We start from the raw sequence: 19,059 nt of genomic DNA, 5'->3' as shown, positions 1-19,059 counted from the left end.
GTCTAGGTTGTTTGCAAAAGAAGTTAAGGACAGAGAGGAGCCACAAAATATCTCTGGCAGATAGGAGGAAGGAAAACCCCAACAGCATTCATTCAATAATCTTAATGACTTGCTGTCAAGAATGTGCTGCTCCAAATTTGAGCCAAATTCTTCCAGTATACTTTACAACACTTGCATCTACCCAACAATCTGGAAAATTGTCCAGGTATGTCCTGTACACACCAAGCAGCACAAATCCATCCTGGCCAATGAGCCATCTTTCTACACTCAATCAGTAGTAAAGTGATGGACGATGTCATTAACAGTGGCATCAAACAGCATCTGCTCAGCAATAACCTCTTCAGTGACGCACAGTTTGGGTTCCATCAGGGTCACTCAGCACCTGACCTCATTTCAGCCTTGGTTCAAACATCGATGACCTGAATTCCAGAGGTGAGCTGACAGTATGACAGCATTTGATATCAAGGCCACATGTGACAGGGTGTGGCATCCAGGAGCCCGAGCAAAACTAGAATCATTGGGTGGTAGGGCAAACTGTGCACTGGTTGGAGTCATACCTGGCAAGCAAGACAATGGTCGTGATCGATAGAAGTCAGTAAGCTCAGCTGCAGCACATCTTTCGAGGAGTTTCTCAGGATGGTGTCCTAGGCCCAACCATCTTCAGCCACTTCATCACTGACGACCTTCCCTTCTTCATTAGGTGAGAAGTGGGAATGTTTGCCAATGATTATACAATGTTTAGCACCATTTGCAACTCCTCAGATACTGAAACAGTCCATGTTGAAGGGCTGACAAGTTGCAAGTAACATTAGTGACACACATGTCAGGCAATAACTATCTCCCATCTGAGACTGTCTAACCACCACTCTTTGATATTCGTCTGTGTTACCATTACTGGATTCTCCACCACTGACCAGAAACTCAACTGGACTCGCCACACACACAGTGGCTACAAGAGCAAGTCAGAGACTAGGAATAGTTCAGTAAGTAACTCACCTCGTGACTCTCCAAAGGTACAGATCGGGGCCATGATGGAATACTTCCACTTGCCTGGATGGGTGCAACGCCAACAACAATTGAAGCTTGACACCATCCAAAACAAAGCAGCCTGTTTGATTACCACCACTTCCAAAACATCCAGTCCCTCCACCACTGACACTCAGTAGCAGCAGTGTGTACTATTCACAAGATGCACTGCAGAAATATCCCAAAGCTTCTTAGACAGCACATTCCAACCCCACGACTAATTCCATCAGAAGGACAAGGGGAGCAGATAGGTCGGAACACCGACACCTGTAAGTTCCCCTCCAAGCCACTCACATCCTGACTTGGAAATCTATTGCCATACCTTCACTGTCACTGATTCAAATTCCTGGAATTCCCTCCCTCCCTTGATTAACCTACACCATATGGACTGTAGCTGTACAAGAAGGCAGCTCACCACCACCTCCTCAAGGACGATTTCGAACAGGCAATAAATGCTGGCTGGCCAGCAATGCCCACTTCCTAAGGGTGAATAAAATAAAGTGTGTTAAGAGCAAGAGGATTACCAGGGTAAGATGTGAGTTTCTAGAGCATTTTAAGATTATTAAGGTATTAGATGTTTTAGTGGGCATAAATCCCCAAAGCTTGTTGAGGTGGATCTCAGGCTGATTTGGGAGGCAAGGGAGGAGATTGCTGGAGCTCTGTCATGACACATTGAATATTTTGCTGACCTCAGGTGAAGTGCCAAAAGACTGGAGGATAAATCAATCCGGTTCTTTTGCTCAAGAAGAGCAGCAGTGAATGGCCAGATAATTACAGGCCAGTTATTCTGATGTCAGTGGTGGGTTGATTGAGAAAGGTATGCAGGACAAGGATTGATCAGAGATAGTCAACACAGATTTGCTGGAGGGAGATCCTGACTGACTAATTTAATTGAGTGTTTTGAAAAGCTAACTAAATATATTGATTAGAGTAATACAGTTGATGCAGTTTGCATGGACTTTGGTAAGGCCTACTTTGACAAAGTCCCATATGGAAGGCTGGCCAAAAAGGTTGGGGCCCACGGGATCCAAGACAAAGTGGCAAATAAGTGGGTCCAAAATTGGCTTGCAAATGTGATGGAAAGGGACATGGTGGAGAGTTGTTTTTCTGTGACCAGAATGTACCAAAGGGATTGGTACAGGGACCCTTGCTATTTGTTGTGTATGTTAACGTTCTAGATGTGAATGTAGAAGATATCATTCATAACTTTGTAGATGACCTGAAGTTGGTGGTGACATTGATTAGTGAGGAGGGTAGTCTCAAGCTACAGTTTGATATTGATCAGTGCATAAATTGGGCAGAGAAATGGCATATGGAATTTAATCCTGATAAGTGCGAGGTGATGCATTTTGAGAGTCTAAGAGAAGGATTTACGCAATGAATGATAGTTGCTATGGAGTACTGAGGAACAAAGGAACCTTTTGTATGTGCAAGTTCATAGATCCCTGAAGGTATCAGCACAGGTAGGCTGGGATACGTGGGATGCTTGCCTTTGGCTGGGGTATAGAAATAGGAGCAAAGAAGTCTTCTTATAACTTTATGGAATGTTAGTTAGACCACTGATCGAAATCTCTGTTCAGTTCTGGTCGTTGCATCATCAGAAGGACATGATTACCCTTGAGAAGAGATTTATCAGAATGTTGCCTGGAATGGAAAATCTCAGTTATGAGGAGAGACTTTCATAAATATTATGAATGTGTGTTAGTTGGCAACGCCTTCCCTGTTGGGACATGCACTGGGAATTCAGCTAAAGGCTACCCTCTGCCGGAACATCATATTTTAAAGTTGCCCCTGGAAGACCCACTCCAAAATTGGTTTCAGCCTTGAATCCATGAGCTCAGATTTTGTAGATTTGGAAGAAAGAAGGGCAAACTTTATTGTTCTTTGGCCTTTCAATATCTGTTCTTGAACTGCTTGTTGTTGTTCTAAAGTGAAACGTTGATTCTTGGCTTCTGACAGTCCACCACGCCAACTGATTTAGTGTCTACAAGTAACTGCATACAGGAGAAATATAGATTGATTACTTAAAACTCTATATTGCAGGATGTACTGAATTGAGAAAAGTACTGAGTCATAAAAACTCCTCTAGATACATCTTGACAGTTGGACAAGGGGGTTTATGGACGTTGAAGACAATCTTCTCCGCAATTAACATTTTCAAAAGGCACCTAAATGCCATCCAAAGAAAACCTGACACCACTCACCCAAGCAAAGGATCCCTGACCCTCTAAGGGTACCTGACGTGCTGTGTCCTTCCCACTTCAAAAGACCCTTAACCCCTGTCCTCAGGGTGTACTGGGATCAGATCCAAAGGGTATTCAAAATAACTTTGAGCAAAATATTAATATATCAATATATTTTAAGGTGAAGACAAAGTAGTTTAGAAGGGATCAGAGGAAACTTTTTTTTACCCAGACTGTGGTAGAAATATGGAACATGCTGCCTGAGAGGGTAGTGTGATATTACAGACTTCAGATCTTTACTAACTGTTTACAGATTGAATGAATCAACAAAGATAAACTATTAACTTACAAAATACTCAGTAATAACTCTGCCTGGAATAAACTAGAAAAGAATAAAGACAAACCTATACAGGAATTGAAAACAATTAATCATCTCTGGCAAAAGAATGAGATTACATAAGCAAAATGCTTTGACACTTGCTTGATGCCATCTGCAGAAGAATTTAAGGAGTTAACTCCTTGAAAGCTGTGTCTTCAAACAGACAGTTAAGGCCAATTGGAACAAGGAGCAAAGAAGCTTTTTCTGATAAGAAGGCAAGCTGTAGACTTGCCATAGTTTAGATGAAATGACTTTAAAGGATGAAAACCTGTATATGAATCGAACACCAGGACTCCACCTTTAGCAAACCTTCGAAGAACAACACTGTGTAAGGATTGAACCACGCATGCTTTCAGAGACCGATCACCATTCGTTTGAAATTCTGGCCAGATTTTACCTTTGATTGGATAATAGCCAAGTTGATTGGGATGCTTAACTTGTTTGAGGAATATTATTTTGGTTGTTACATGCGCTAATGTTTAAATCATTGTTTCAGTACTTGATTGTTTTGATTTGGGGTGACACAGTGGCTCAGTAGTTAGCACTGCTGCCTCACAGTGCCAGGGACCCAGTTTCGATTCCAGCCTCTGGTGACTATCTTTGTGGAATTTGCGTTTTCTCCCTGTGTCTGCGTGGGTTTCCACCAGCTGCTCTGGTTTCCTCCCACAGTCCAAAGATGTGCAAGTTAGATGGATTGGCCATGCTAAATTACCGTAGTGTTCAAGGATGTGTAGGTTAGATGCATTGGCCATGATACATGCAGGGTTACGGAAATAGGACGGGGGAAATGGGTCTGGGTGGGGTGCTCTTTGGAGAGATGGTGTGGACTTGTTGTGTTGAATGATCTGTTTTTACACTGTAGGAATTCTATAAAAAGATTCTATAAAAGATTGAGATTTCTTAACAAGTAGTTGAATTAAATGTAACTTGTAATGATTTACACACAACACTGGTGAAGGTGGGTACTCTTATAACATTTAAGAACACTTTTGAAATGTCAGGGCATAGTAGGTTATGGACCAAGTGCAGGTAAATGAGATTGGTGTAGTTTGGTGTTTGTTGGTCATCATAGAGATAGTTGCCCAAAGGGCTTGTTTCTTTTCTGTATAACTATATGATTCTCTATGACTAATATAGTCAGCACTAGTAAGGTCAGTGTTTTATTTATCATTCTTATTTCCTTTGAGAAGTTGGTGGTACTCTGCCTTTTTGATCAGTTTCAAGAGAATTAGGATTGTGTAGTGTAAGTATCTTATATGTGATTGCAGTTAGATTTCAGTGTCTGTCTAAGAACAGTATTTGAATTGTATCAATAAATTAATAACACTGGGATTTTTTTCTTGGATGTCACAGTTTAAAGGATGCAGGAGGAATTCCTTATCTCATAAGACACAAAGTGTAGGGCAGCACAGTGGCTCAGTGGTTAGTACTGCTACCTCATAGTGCCAGGGACCAGGGTTCAATGCCAGCCTTTGGCAACTGGCTGTGTGGAGTTTGACATTCTCCCTGTGTCTGTGTGGGTTTCCTCTGGGTGTTTCAGTTTCCTCCCACAATCCAAAGATGTGCAGTTAGGTGAATTGGCCATGCAAAATTGCTCATAGTGATGTATAGGTTAGGTGGATTAGTCAGGGGTAAATGTGGAGTAATCGGGTTGGGGAATGGATCTGGGTGGGATACTCTTTGGAGGGATGGTGTGGACCTGTTGGGCCAAATGGCCTGTTTCCACACTATATAGAGATTCTATGATAGAAGTAAGCATTTGCCCATCGAGATTGCACCACTAATTAATGAGATTGAGGTTGATCTGATAACCCACAACTCCATTTCCCTGGCTTATCCTGTAAACTCATGATTTCCTTACTGATCAAGAATCTGTTTACCTAAGCCTTGAATATGCTTAACCTATCCTCAACATCCCTCTATGGAAAAGAATTCCACAGATGCTCTGCCCGCTGAAAGAAGAAATTTCTCCTCTGTCTTAAATGAGCAACCTCTTATTGTCAGATTATGTCCTTTGGTTCTGGACTCACTGGCAAGGGGAAACAACTTCATAGAATCCCTAAAATGCTGAAAATTGTCATTCAGCCTAACCCTCCAAAGACCATCCCAATCTTCCACCCTATCCCCTTAACCCCATATTTACCATTGCTAATCCACTCAGCTTGCACATCCCTGGACACTATGGGATAATTTAACATGGCCAATCCACCTAACCTGCACATCTTTGGACTGTGGGAAGAAGCCTGAACACCTGATGAAACCATACAATCACTGGGAGAATATGCAACCTCCACACAGACAGTCATCCAAAGTTGGAATTGATTCCAACTCCCTGATGCTGCGCCACTCAGCACTTTTCAGCATTTACTTTTAAACACCTTCTAAGAATCTTTCTCATTCTTCTGAATTCCAGTACAAGCCTAATGTTCTCAACCTCTCCTCACAAGAAAATCCCTCCATATCTGGGAACATCCTTGTGAACTTTCTCTGGATTGCCTCCATGCCTCCAATGCCAGTATATGTTCAAATGCTATATGCTCTTAGCCTGTCTGTACAACAGTGCTTGACTAATTATGTTATTGCTTTATCTACCTGAATGAACATCAATATCTACTTTAAAATCTCTTCCTATTCAAATACCTGGGTTTACATACATATTTCAGTGCCATTTTGTGCCAATGATGTCCCCAGTTTTTGGTGAACATGAAGTGAAAAGAGGTGTTTATCAAATTTAAAAAAAAATTTTGTTTCAACCACATTACCAGAAAGGAATGCTTGAATTCCTCAATGCATTTTGAAAATGGGCAGGCTGTCTCTATTCTGCTTATTGTTAGAATATTTAATTATTTTCTATTTCATCTTAGTTTTAATTTCTAATTTCTTCTGTTTACAATCCTGCTCCCTTTCAATGCTGAAGAGCAGGAAGAAGTCATTGTGTACGTTGGCACAAATTACATAGGGATGGATGAGGTCCTGCAAAGTGGTTATAGAGAGCTAGGAAAAAAACTTAAAAACCAGGATCTCATTGGTGATGATCTCCAGATTACTTCTGGTGGCACATGCTAGTGAGGGTAAGAATACGAGGATATTTTCTGGATCAGAGGTGACCTATTCAAGAGGGATGGGTTGCACCTGAACTGGAGGGGGACCAATATCTTGGTGACCAAGTTTGCTAGTGCTGCAGGGGAAGGTTGAAACTAGATTGGCGACGGGTGGCGGGGGGGTAGGATCCTCAACAGCAGGGAGGCAAGTGCGTGGCTGGAAGAACATACGGTAATCAGAAATAGTAAGTTGAAGAGACAGTCAGGCTGCAACATGACAGAGAGCAAGAAATGCCTATTCGATTAAATTCCATTTATTTCAATGCAAGAAGGTATGTGGGACTGGGATATTATAGCCATTACAGAAAGATGGCTAAGGCAGGGACAGGACTGGCAACTTAATGTGCCAGGGTGCAGGTGCTTTAGGTGGGACAGAGATGGTGGAAGGAGGGGAGGGGAGTTGCATTTTTGATTAAGGTGAGTATCAATCACCGCAGTAATCAGAGGTGAAATAATTGAAGGATCATCCAGTGAGGCTTTGTGGGTGGAGCAAGAAATAAGAAGGGGATGGTGGCGTTATTGGGGTTGTACTATAGGCTTCCAAATAGTCAACGGGACTAAGAAGAACAAATATGCAGGAAGATTGGGGAGACTTGCAGAAGCACTAGGGTTGTTGTAGGAAACGTAGACTAAACTGTCAAGGTATTAAGGGCTTAGGTGGGGTGGAATTTATCCAGTACGTACAGGCAAGTTTCTTCAAGCAGTATACAGAAGGTCCTGTTTGGGAAGGGGCAAAACTCGACCTACACTTGTTAAATTAGGCAGGACAGGTGACGGAGGTGACAGTGGGGGAGCATGTTGGGACAAGTGACCATAGTTCTATTAATTTTAAAATAGTTATGCAAAGGGACAAAACTGTTCCACAGTTTCAAGTTCTAAACTGAGACAAGGTGAATTTTGATGGAATTAGAGAAGAGCTTGCAGGGGTTGATTGGAGTGGTTTGTTTGCAGGCAGAGGAGCCTGAGGCAAGTCGGAGGCCTTTAAAAGTGAGATAGCTAGAGTTCAAGGTCTATATGTTCTTGTGAAGGTAAGGTTGACAGGAATAGGGAACCTTGGATGACAAGGATATTGAGGCTTTGACCAGAAAAAAGGAGGTGTGGCTCAGGTATAGACGGCTGTGATCAAGGGAATCCCTGGAGGTATACAGGGAATACAGGAGTTTACAGAAGAAGGAAATTAGGAGGACAAAAAGGGATAATAAGGTAGTCTTGTCTGAGAATATTAGGTTGAATCCAAAGAGGTTGCGTAAGTATATTAAAGGAAAAAGAATAACTAGAGAGAGAAAGGACCCCTCCAGGACCAAAGCGGACATGTATGTGTAGAACCGCAGGAGATGAGTGAGGTTTTCAATGAATATTTCTCTGCTGTGTTTACTGTGGAGAAAGGCATGAAGACTTGGGAGCAGGGGGGGAAGTTAGTCGTCATATATTGGGGACACTCCATAATCACAGTAGAGCAGGTGTTGCCGGTATTAGAATATATGAAGGTGGATAAATCTCCTGGTTCTGACCAGGTGTATTCAAGAACCCTGCAAGAGACTAGAGAAGAAATTGCGGGGGCCTGGCTGATATTTTTGCATCCTTCTTAGTCACAGGTGAGGTCCCAGAAGACTGGACAGGAACGAATGTTGTGCCAATATTCAAGAAGGATTTCAAAGAAAAGCCTGGGAACTATAGACCAGAAAGATTAACATCTGTGGTGGGGAAGTTATTTGAGAAAATTCTGAGGGATAAAAGATACATGCATTTGGAAAGACAGGATTTGATTAAGAATAGTGACTGGGAGATCATGCCTCTCAATTTTGTTAGAATTCTTTGAAGTGACCAGGAACGTTAATGACGGCTGGGTGGTAGACGTAGTCTGTGTGGATTTCAGTCAGGCCTTTGATAAGGTTCCACATTGTCGGCTGTTCTGGAAGGTTAGATCACATGGAATCCAGAGGGACCTGGCAAATTGGATACACAATTATCTCGCTGGTAGAAAGCGGATGATAATAGTGGAAGGATGCTTGTCAGACTGAACGCCTGTGACCGGTGGAGTGTGTCAGGGGTCGGTGCTGGGCCCATTACTGTTTCTTATCTATATTAGTGATTTGGATGAGAATGTACAAGGCATTATTAGTAAGTTTTGCTGGTGATGCTAAAATAGGAGGCATTGTGGACAGTGAGGCAGGTAGTCAGAAATTGCAGCAGGACCTTGATCAGCTGAAGAAGTGGGCCAAGAAATGGCAAATGGAATTTAATACAGATGAGTGTGAAGTCTTGCATTTTGGAAAGTCAAATTAAGATACGAGTTTCATGGAGAATGGTCAGGCCTGAAGGAGATTAGTGAAACCGAGGGATCTTGGATTTCAGGTTCGTAATTCTCTGAAAGTGGATTCACACACAGGGCAGTGAAGAAGGCTTTTGGCACACTGGACTGCATCAATCAGGGCATTGATGGAGAAGTTGGGAAGTTATCTTGCAGTTGTACAGGATTTTGGTGAGACTGCACTTGGAGTATTGTGTTCAGTTTTGGTCACCTTGTTATAAGAAGAATGTTATTAAACTGGAAAGAGTGCAGAAGAAATTTACAAGGATGTTGCCAGGACTCAATGGTCTGAGTTATAGGAAGAAGTTGGACAAGCTAAAACTATTTTCTTTAGAGTGTAGGAGACTGAGGGGGGATCTTACAGAAGTGTATAAGATCGTGAGAGGCATGGATAGGGTGAATGCACTCAGTCTTTTTCCAAGGGTTGGGGAATCGAGGACTCTGGGGCATCAGTTTAAGGTTAGAGAAAGATAAAAGGGAACCTGAAGGGCAACGTTTTTTACAGAGTGGTATGCATATGGAATGAGCTGCCAGCGAAGTGGTTGAGGTGGGTACATTAACAACATTTAAAAGGCATTTGGACATGGATAGGAAAGGATTAGAAGGATATAGGCTGAGTGCAGGGAAATAGGGTTAGCGTGGATGGACATTTTGGTTGGCATGAACCAGGTTGAGCTAAAGAGCCTGTCTCCATGCTGTAGGACTTTCTAACCCTAGGACTGTTGTTGTGGTTCTGTTCGCTGAGCTGGGAATTTGTGTTGCAGACATTTTGTCCCCTGTCTAGGTGACATCCTCAGTGCTTGAGAGCCTCCTGTGAAGCGCTTCTGTGATGTTTCCTCCGGCATTTATAGTGATTTGTATCTGCCGCTTCCGGTTGTCAGTTCCAGCTGTCCGCTGTAGTGGCCGGTATATTGGGTCCAGGTCGATGTGCTTGTTGTTTGAATCTGTGGATGAGTGCTGTGCCTCTAGGAATTCCCTGGCTGTTCTCTGTTTGACTTGTCCTATAATAGTAGTGTTGTCCCAGTTGAACTCATGTTGTTTGTTATCTGAGTGTGTGGCTACGAGGGATAGCTGGTCATGTCGTTTTATGGCTAGTTGGTGTTCATGGATGAGGATCGTTAGCTGTCTTCCTGTTTGTCCTATGTAGTGTTTTGTGCAGTCCTTGCATGGAATTTTGTACACTACATTGGTTTCGCTCATGCTAGGTATCGGGTCCTTCGTCCTGGTGAGTTGTTGTCTGAGAGTGGCTGTTGGTTTGTGTGCTGTTATGAGTCCTAGTCATACTATCAGCAAACAAAGGCACAATGACAGTCATTCTGGACAAAGCAGAGTACATCCAAAAAGCACAACAACTACTTGCAGATACCAACACCTACCAAAAGAGGGAGTTTGACCCCACCCCTGAGCTCACCAATAGGATAAACAACACATTGAGGAACCTACAAAAAAAACGGACAGATAGCCAGGTTTGACCTACAGAGAATGAAACCTGAAAGCAACAACACCCCCAGATTCTATGCACTACCCAAAGTGCACAAACCAGGCATCCCACTCAGACCCATAGTATCATTACCAGGGACACCATCTCACAAACTGGCTACAGAACTGCAGCAGAAACTGAAACACTTGATCAGTGGATCCAGACATTCTATACAATCGAAACAGGAATTCTTGGACATCATCAGACATATACACATGGACAAGGAAGAAACTAAGGTCTCATTCGATGTAACGGCACTGTTCACTTCTATCGACAAAACCCTAGCCAGAGAAACAATAGCCAACCTGCTGGACATACAGAACAGACAATCAGACTGGGAACCTATCAACAAAGACTGCATAATCAAACTACTGGACCTGAAGAGGGCAGAGATGAGCTGCCTTCTTGAACCCACTTACTGCAGTCCTTGGGGTGTATATACCTGTAATGATGCTGAGAAGGAAGTTTGAGGGTTTTAACCCAATGACAGTAAATGGACAGTGAGATAACTCCCAATCAGGGTGGTGTGGTGACTTGCAGGGATGGTATTCCCATGCGACTGTAAGATATAGAAGCAGAAGTGGGCTGTCGAGCCCCATTACTATATTATTCAATGAGAGAGCAGATCTGATGATCTTCAATTCCTGGATGTTGTTCATGGGGGAATTCAGTGATCTTAATGCTGTTGAATTTTAAGTGGCATTTGATAGATTCTTTCATGTTGGAGGTGATAAATAGTTTACCAAAAAAAAATCAAGAAGCTGTCCATTGCCACCATATCCATGGCAGCTATTGGTGAATAGATAAAGTTAGCTGTGTGAAAGTGCTTAAAATTGAGTCTGTCAATGATTCGACATTAGGCCAGTCAGAAGATGCTCAGTATATCAGGCTGCATCTGTGGAGTGAGAAACAATGTTAATGTTTTAGATCAATGTCTTTTCATCTGAATCTGTGATTAGTGTGGTGTGAGAAGGCAGAATAAGAGGATCTCACATGAAATAAGCTCTTCTAATATTTAATTATAAATGTTATTCCTTCTGAAGGGGTGTATGCTGCAACAGTGTGCTTCTACCAGCATTCCAACAACATAGTAAATTAGAATTCTAAAATAATATAGAACAGGAAGTGGCCATTCACTCATTCATCCCACCTCCCTGCTGATCCTGTGTAAATGTTGGCAAGCTGTTGAACTTTGAAGCATGAACCTGACTCATTCTTTGATCCAACCTACATATTAAACATTTCATCACAAACTGAAAGTAGAATCCATAAACCTGACAAATCTTGGTTTATAGCTGAACATTTTTTTTGCTTCGTACGGGTACTTAACATTTTCCTTGTGAATGCTTAATATTTTATCATCTTTTTTTTAGCTTTGTGCTTGCAATAAAAGATTTGACCTCTGACCATTTAGCAGCTGAGAACAGAAGTCAGATGGTTATAATTAGTGACCTGTCGAAGAAACTGACTGAAGCCATCAATCTGGAAAAGTCTCTGGAAAAGTGAGTTCTGAAGGGCTAGTGATGCTCTGTTTCTATGCTTGTTCCTTTGTCCTCTCTTGTGAAAATGTTGATTCCCTGCTTGGAATAGTTCCATAAGGTTGAGCTGAACATACCTGGCACAGAGGAAGATGGTTTGGGTCATTGATCATTCATTTCAGCTCCAGGACATCCAACATCTTCAGCTGCTTCATCAATAACCCTCCCTCCATCATATGGTCAGAAGTAGGGAAGTTTGCTGATTGCACAATGTTCCGCTACCTCCCTGGAGTCCAAGGAAGACTGAAATATTATGGCCTGTGCTTTTCATGATTTGTGCTGTCACTTTTGTCAAAATCCTCAGGTGCTTCTCATTCAATCTCCGTGCCTTGTTAAATCTAAGTGCCAAAAATCTCTCCCCGTTGGCTTCCTTATTAATTTTGATACCTTCTCATGACTGACTGACTTCCTCTGTCAACATGGCCTGGGTAGAATCCTCCTCTTTTGTAAAGACAGATGCAAAGTATTCATTTAATATCTCCACCATGTCCCCTGTCACTGTTTGCAAATCCTTTTTTTGCTCTCTCATTGGCTCTGCTCTTCCTTTTAACGATTCTCTTACTGTTTATATGCCAATAGACGACTTTGGGATTTCCCTATATATTATTTGTTAGTCTTTTCTGATAGTTTGTCTTTGCTTTTCTTATTTGCTTTCTCACCTTTCCATTAAACCTGAAGTATTCATATTAATTTTCAATAGTATGTTCTGCCTTATACTTGTTATAAACACACCTTTTCTTTCTATTGTTAATTTCTACCTCCTTGGTGATGTAGTGAAATTTGAATTTGTTTGCCTTACCTTTTTACATTAAAGGGAATATATCTGAACTGTACCCAAACTATTTGCTCCTTGAAGGTGGCCCATTGTTCAGTTTCTAATCTTCCTGCCACCCTCTTGCTCCAATCAATCCTCCAATCAATTCTGTTCAAGCCCATGAAGGTCAGTGCTTGCCAACTGATTATTCTTGCTCTGGATTGTTGCGTGTCATTTTCCAGCGCAACCTGAACCTTATGGTGCAATGATCACTGTCCCTGAAATATCCCCCCAGATACTTGATTCACTAGGCCCACCTCATTTCCAAGGATCAAGTCCAATGATGGACTTGTTGGGCTACTATAGGAAACTCATTCCAGGAAATGGGCCAATGTGCTGAGGGGTGGCAGATGGAGTTTAATTTAGACAAATGCAAGGTGCTGCATTTTGGAAAAGCAAATTTTAGCAGGACTTGTACACTTAATGGTAAGGTCCTAGGGAGTGCTGCTGAATAAAGAGACCTTGGGCATGCAGTTTCATAATTCCTTGAAAGTGGAGTCGCAGGTGGATAGCTTAATGAAGTAGACGTTTAGTATGGCAGATTAATTTTCCAGGGAAGATAGAAATTGGGGCAAGGGTTGGGGGGGGGGCTGCTGGTGGGAGGAGAGTGGTGCTTTTGGTTAGCGATAACTGTTAAGAGTGCATCTAGTGAAATTACTTGGGTGGAATTGAGAAAGAAGAAAGGGATAATCACCTTATTGGGATTGTACAATAGGCTCCTGTAATAGACAGTAGGAAATTGAGAAGCAAATTTGTAAGGAGATATTTGTAAGAATGATAGGCTAATAATAAGTGATTTTAACTTCCAAAACCTAGTCTGAGACTGCTATATCCATAGTGTTAAGGGCCTGGATGTAGGGGACTTTGTTAATTGTGTACGAGAAAACTTTTTTAATTCCATTTCTGGATGTACCTACTAGAGAGGGAGCAAAACCTGACCTTCTCTTGGGAAAGAAGACAAGGCAAGTGACTGAGGTGTCAGTGGAGGTGCACTTTGGGACTAGTGATAATAATTCTGTGTTTTAAATTAGTTAAGAAAATGTTATTGTAAAAAGGTTCTGAGGAGTGAGTACAGAGATAGGAAAGAGTTTGAAAAGCAAGACCTCAAGGGTAGTAATCTCTGAGTTACTACCAGTGCCATGTGCTAGTGAGGCAAGGATTAGAAAGATGAGAGATGAATACGTAGCTAAGGAGCTGGTGCAGGGGGCATTGTTTCAGCAGCTTGAATCATTGGAACCTCTGCTGCGGCAGGGGTGACCTATGCAAGAGGGATGGGTTGCACCTAAACTGGAGGGGAACCATGGAGGTTTGCTAGTGCTACTTGTGAGGGTTTAAACTAGAGTGCCAGGGGGCTAGGAGGCGAGGAGCCAGAGCAGCAGGTCAGCAAGTGCAGCATATTAGGACCAGTAAATCAGAAAGAAAGGGCAGGCAAACGCAGGTAAATGAACACGATGGTACTAATGTTTCCACACTGTAATGTAATCTAATGGGCTGAAGTGTGTTTATTTCAACGCAAGGAGTTTTATTGGTCAGGCAGACCTGCTTAGAGCCTGAATTAATATATGATGCTATGATGTTGTGGCTCTTACAGAAACTTGTTGAGAGGGGGAATAGGACTGGCTGCTCAATATTCCAGGGTTTTGTTGTTTTAGATGAGACAGAGAGGAAGGTAAAACTAGGTGGAAGAATTGCATTACTAATCACTGAGAATGTTCCATCTACACTCAGAGGACATACTGGAGGGCTCATCCACTTAGGCAATATGGGTAGATCTCAAAAATAAGATGGATGCAATCACTCAGTTAGGATTATATTATTAGGTCCCCCAATAGCTACCTAGACATTGAGGAACAAATATGTAGGCATATTATGAAAAGATGCAAGAACTTCAGGATTGTCATAGTGGATGACTTTAACTTTCACAATACTGGAGGGGTCTCCCTTAGAGTAAGAGGCTTACATGGGGCAGAATTTAAATGCATCTAAGAGGGTTTCTTGAAACAATATGTGGATAGTCTAACTAGAGGAGGGGCCATACTGGACTTTGTTTTGGCTAATAAGCCTGGCCAGATGACTGACCTTTCAGTGAGAGACTGTTTTGGTAACAGTGATGACAACTCCTTAGGCTTTAAGATAGCCATGAATAAGGATGAGTCAGGACCATATGTTAAGGTACAAAATTGGAGGAGGGCAAGTTACGTCAGAACAGTACAACTTCAATTGTCCAAACGAGATGGGCGGAAGTATTTTGTTTGGAGAACTGATCGTTTCAATAACTGATCTGATCGTATATAAATGGTAATTTATGAGTGCCAGTTGTCCGAACATGGCATGGCTATCTAGCAATACGTCTCGTTATGCCGTTTAACTGATAACTGAATGCTGAGTTGCCTAATGTTGTTTTCACAGGACCTTGATCTTGTTCGGATAATCCTTAATTTGGATAATTGATATTTGTATAATCGAGGTTGTACTGTATTAGGCATGAGCTAGGGAATTGGGGGTTGCTGCTATTAGGCAAGTCCACATTTGATATGTGGGAATTGTTTAAGGACCTGCTGATGAGAGTTCAGGACCAGCATCTTCTAGTAAGAAGAACAAGGATGACAAGTTGAGGAACCCTAGGATAACGAGAGAGGTTATGAAGTTAGTCAAAAGAAAAAAGAAGTGTATGTAAGGTTTAGGAAGCTAAAATTGGACAGAGCCCATGTGAAATATAAAGAAAGCAGAAAATAAATTAAGGAGAGAATTAAGAGAGCAAGAAGGAGCTGTGAAGCTAGAGAAGTGATTGTTGGGCCTCTTGCTGAGATATTTGTATCATCAATAGTCACAGGTGAGGTGCCGGAAGACTGGAGGTTGGCAAACGTGATGCCACTGTTTAAGAAGGGTGGTAAAGACAAGCCAGGGAACTATAGACTGGTGAGCCTGACCTCAGTGGTGGGCAAGTTGTTGGAGGGAATCCTGAGGGACAGGATGTACATGTATTTGGAAAGGCAAGGACTGATTCGGGATAGTCAACATGGCTTTGTGTGTGGGAAATCGTATCTCACAAACTTGATTGAGTTTTTTGAAGAAGTAACAAAGAAGATTGATGAGGACAGCGCAGTAGATGTAATCTATATGGACTTCAGTAAGGCGTTCGACAAGGTTCCCCATGGGAGACTGATTAGCAAGGTTAGATCTCATGGAATACAGGGAGAACTATCCATTTGGATACAGAACTGGCTCAAAGGAAGAAGAGGGTGGTGGTGGAGGGTTGTTTTTCAGACTGGAGGCCTGTGACCAGTGGAGTGCCACAAGGATCGGTGCTGGGTCCTCTACTTTTTGTCATTTACATAAATGATTTGGATGCGAGCATAAGAGGCACAGTTCGTAAATTTGCAGATGACACCAAAATTGGAGGTGTAGTGGACAGCGAAGAGGGTTACCTCAGATTACAACAGGATCTTGACCAAATGGGCCAATGGGCTGAGAAGTGGCAGATGGAATTTAATTCAGATAAATGCGAGGTGCTGCATTTTGGGAAAGCAAATCTTAGCAGGACTTAATGGTAAGGTCCCCGGGAGTGTTGCTGAACAAAGAGACCTTGGAGTGTAGGTTCATAGCTCCTTGAAAGTGGAATCGCTGGTAGATAGGATAGTGAAGAAGGCGTTTGATTTGCTTTATTTTATTGGTCAGAGTATTGAGTACAGGAGTTGTGAGGTCATGTTGCGGCTGAACAGGACATTGGTTTGGCCACTTTTGGAATATTGCGTGCAGTTCTGGTCTCCTTCCTATTGGCAAGATCTTGTGAAACCTGAAAGAGTTCAGAAAAGATTTACAAGGATGTTGCCAGGTTTGGAGGATTTGAGCTACAGGGAGAGGCTGAACAGGATGGGGCTGTTTTTCCTAGAGCATCGGAGGCTGAGGGGTGACGTTATAGAGGTTTACAAAATTATGAGGGGCATGGATAGGATAAATAGGCAAAGATTTTTCCCTGGGGTCAGGGAGTCCAGAACTAGAGGGCATGGGTTTAGGGTGAGAGGGGAAAGATATAAAAGAGACCTACGGGGCAACTTTTTCACGCAGAGGGTGGTACATGTATGGAATGAGTTGCCAGAGGATGTGGTGGAGGCTGGTACAATTGCAACATTTAAGAGGCATTTGCATGTGTAAATGAATAGGAAGGATTTGGAGGGGTATGGGCCGGGTGCTGGCAGGTGGGACTAGATTGGGTTGGGATATCTGGTCGGCATGGACAGGTTGAACCGAAGGGTCTGTTTCCATGCTGTACATCTCTATGACTCTAAATGACCTTGGCAAGCAGGTTTAAAGAGAATCCCAAAGCATGCTACGCATACATTAACAATAAGTGGATAACTAGGGAGAAGGTAGAACACTCGATAAAGGAGGGAACTTGTACTTGAATGTAGAGGATATGGGTGACATCCTAAATAAGTACTGTGTGTCAGTATTCACCCAAAAGAAGGATATGGAGGATAGCGAGATTAGTGTGGAGCATGGTAGGGCATTTTGAGATCAAGTAACAAGTGGTGTTGGGTCTCTTGAAGAGCATTAAAGTGGATAAGTCCCTAGTACACAATGTATCTACCCCAGGTTATTGAGAAAGGCAAGAGGGGCGATTGCTGGGGCCTTGATCAAGATTTTTGTATCCTCATTAGCCACTGGAGTGGGTTGCGAATGACTGGTGAGTAACTAATACTGTTCCTCTGTTCATGGAAGGAAATGGGAATAGTCCAGGCAACGAAAGATCAGTGAGTCTCTCATCAGTAGTTGGGAAGCTGTTGGAGCGAATTCTTAGGGATAGGACTTGTGTGCATTAAAAAAGCATGGCCCAATTAGGGACAGTCTTTGTGCAGGGCATGATCATGTCTGACTAACTAGATTAAATTTTTCAAGGAGGTGACAAAGGTGATTGATGAGGATTAATCTGTGGATGTTGTCTACATGGATTTTAGTAAGGCTTTTGATGAGATCCCTTGTGGTAGGCTCATCCAGAAGATTAAGATGCATGGGATCCATGGTGATTTGGCCACATGGATTCAGAATTGGCTTGCCCATAGCGGTAGTGGTAGAAAGTTTCTCGGGTCGAAGATCAGTGACTAGTGGTGTTCTGCAGGGATCTGTACTGGGACCTCTGCTGTTTATGATATGTATAAATGACTTACTTGAAAACGTAGATGGGTGGGTTAGTAAGTTTGCAGATGATACAAAGATTGGTGTAGAAGATTGTCAAAGGATACAGGGAGATATAGATCGGTTGCAGATATGGGTAGAGAAATGGCAGATGGAGTTTTAAATAGGACAAGATTGAGGTGCTGCACTTTGGGAGATGAGAAACCTGAACAGCATTGATGTACAGAGGGATCTTGCGTTTCAAGTCCATGGCTCCCTGAAAGTGGCCAACCAGATAGATAGGAAAAAGTGAGAACTGTAGCTCAGAGTCGATAGTGTTGTGATGGAAAAGCACAGCAGGTCAGGTCGTATCTGAAGAGCAGCAGGAGGAGGAGAATCCTGCTCCTCTGATGTTTTCTGACCTGCTGTGCTTTTCCAGCACCACACTCTCAACATAAATGGATAGGGTGATAAGAAATAGGAGCAGGAGCAGGCCATCCAGTCTTTCAAGCTGCCTCCGACATTCAATAAGATCATGGCTGATCTTTTTGTGGACTCTGCTCCACTTATCTGCCCTCTCACCATAACCCTTAGATTTTTTTATGAACAATAAAGGAATTATTAGATTAGATTAGATTACTTACAGTGTGGAAACAGGCCCTTCGGCCCAACAAGTCCACACCGCCCCGCTGAAGCGCAACCCACCCATACCCCTACATCTACCCCTTACCTAACACTAGCATGGCCAATTCACCTGACCTGCACATCTTTGGACTGTGGGAGGAAACCGGAGCACCCGGAGGAAACCCACGCAGACACGGGGAGAATGTGCAAACTCCACACAGTCAGTCGCCTGAGGCGGGAATTGAACCCAGGTCTCTGGTGCTGTGAGGCAGCAGTGCTAACCACTGTACCACCGTGCCGCCCACAATAGGAGCAGGAGCTCTTGGCTTTAAAAACATTTATTGAAGTAATGTTAACTCCTTCACTGGGTAGGGAATTCCATAGATTCACAACCCTCTGGGTGAAGAAGTTCCTTCTCAATTCAGTTCTAAACGTGCACCCCCTAATTTTTGAGCCCATCCCCTCTTGTTCTAGTTTCACCTGTCAGT

At 42.7% G+C, this 19,059-nt stretch overlaps 1 protein-coding gene across 2 annotated transcripts in view; it reads left to right on the top strand.

Annotated features, from left to right (window-relative positions):
• Positions 1 to 19,059, top strand: part of haus1 (HAUS augmin-like complex, subunit 1) — a 50,094-nt gene that overhangs the window by 13,609 nt on the left and 17,426 nt on the right. For both annotated transcript variants that reach the window (XM_072575235.1, XM_072575245.1), the window contains exon 4: positions 11,854 to 11,982. In XM_072575235.1, the coding sequence (XP_072431336.1) occupies positions 11,854 to 11,982 (129 nt within the window). The remainder of the gene's footprint in view (positions 1 to 11,853; positions 11,983 to 19,059) is intronic.

This window comes from Chiloscyllium punctatum, chromosome 1 (genome assembly GCF_047496795.1).
Source record: "Chiloscyllium punctatum isolate Juve2018m chromosome 1, sChiPun1.3, whole genome shotgun sequence".
In the NCBI taxonomy this organism is placed as follows: Eukaryota; Metazoa; Chordata; class Chondrichthyes; order Orectolobiformes; family Hemiscylliidae; genus Chiloscyllium; species Chiloscyllium punctatum.
Note: the sequence above shows the minus strand (reverse complement) of the source record. Positions and strands in the feature narration are given on the sequence as shown.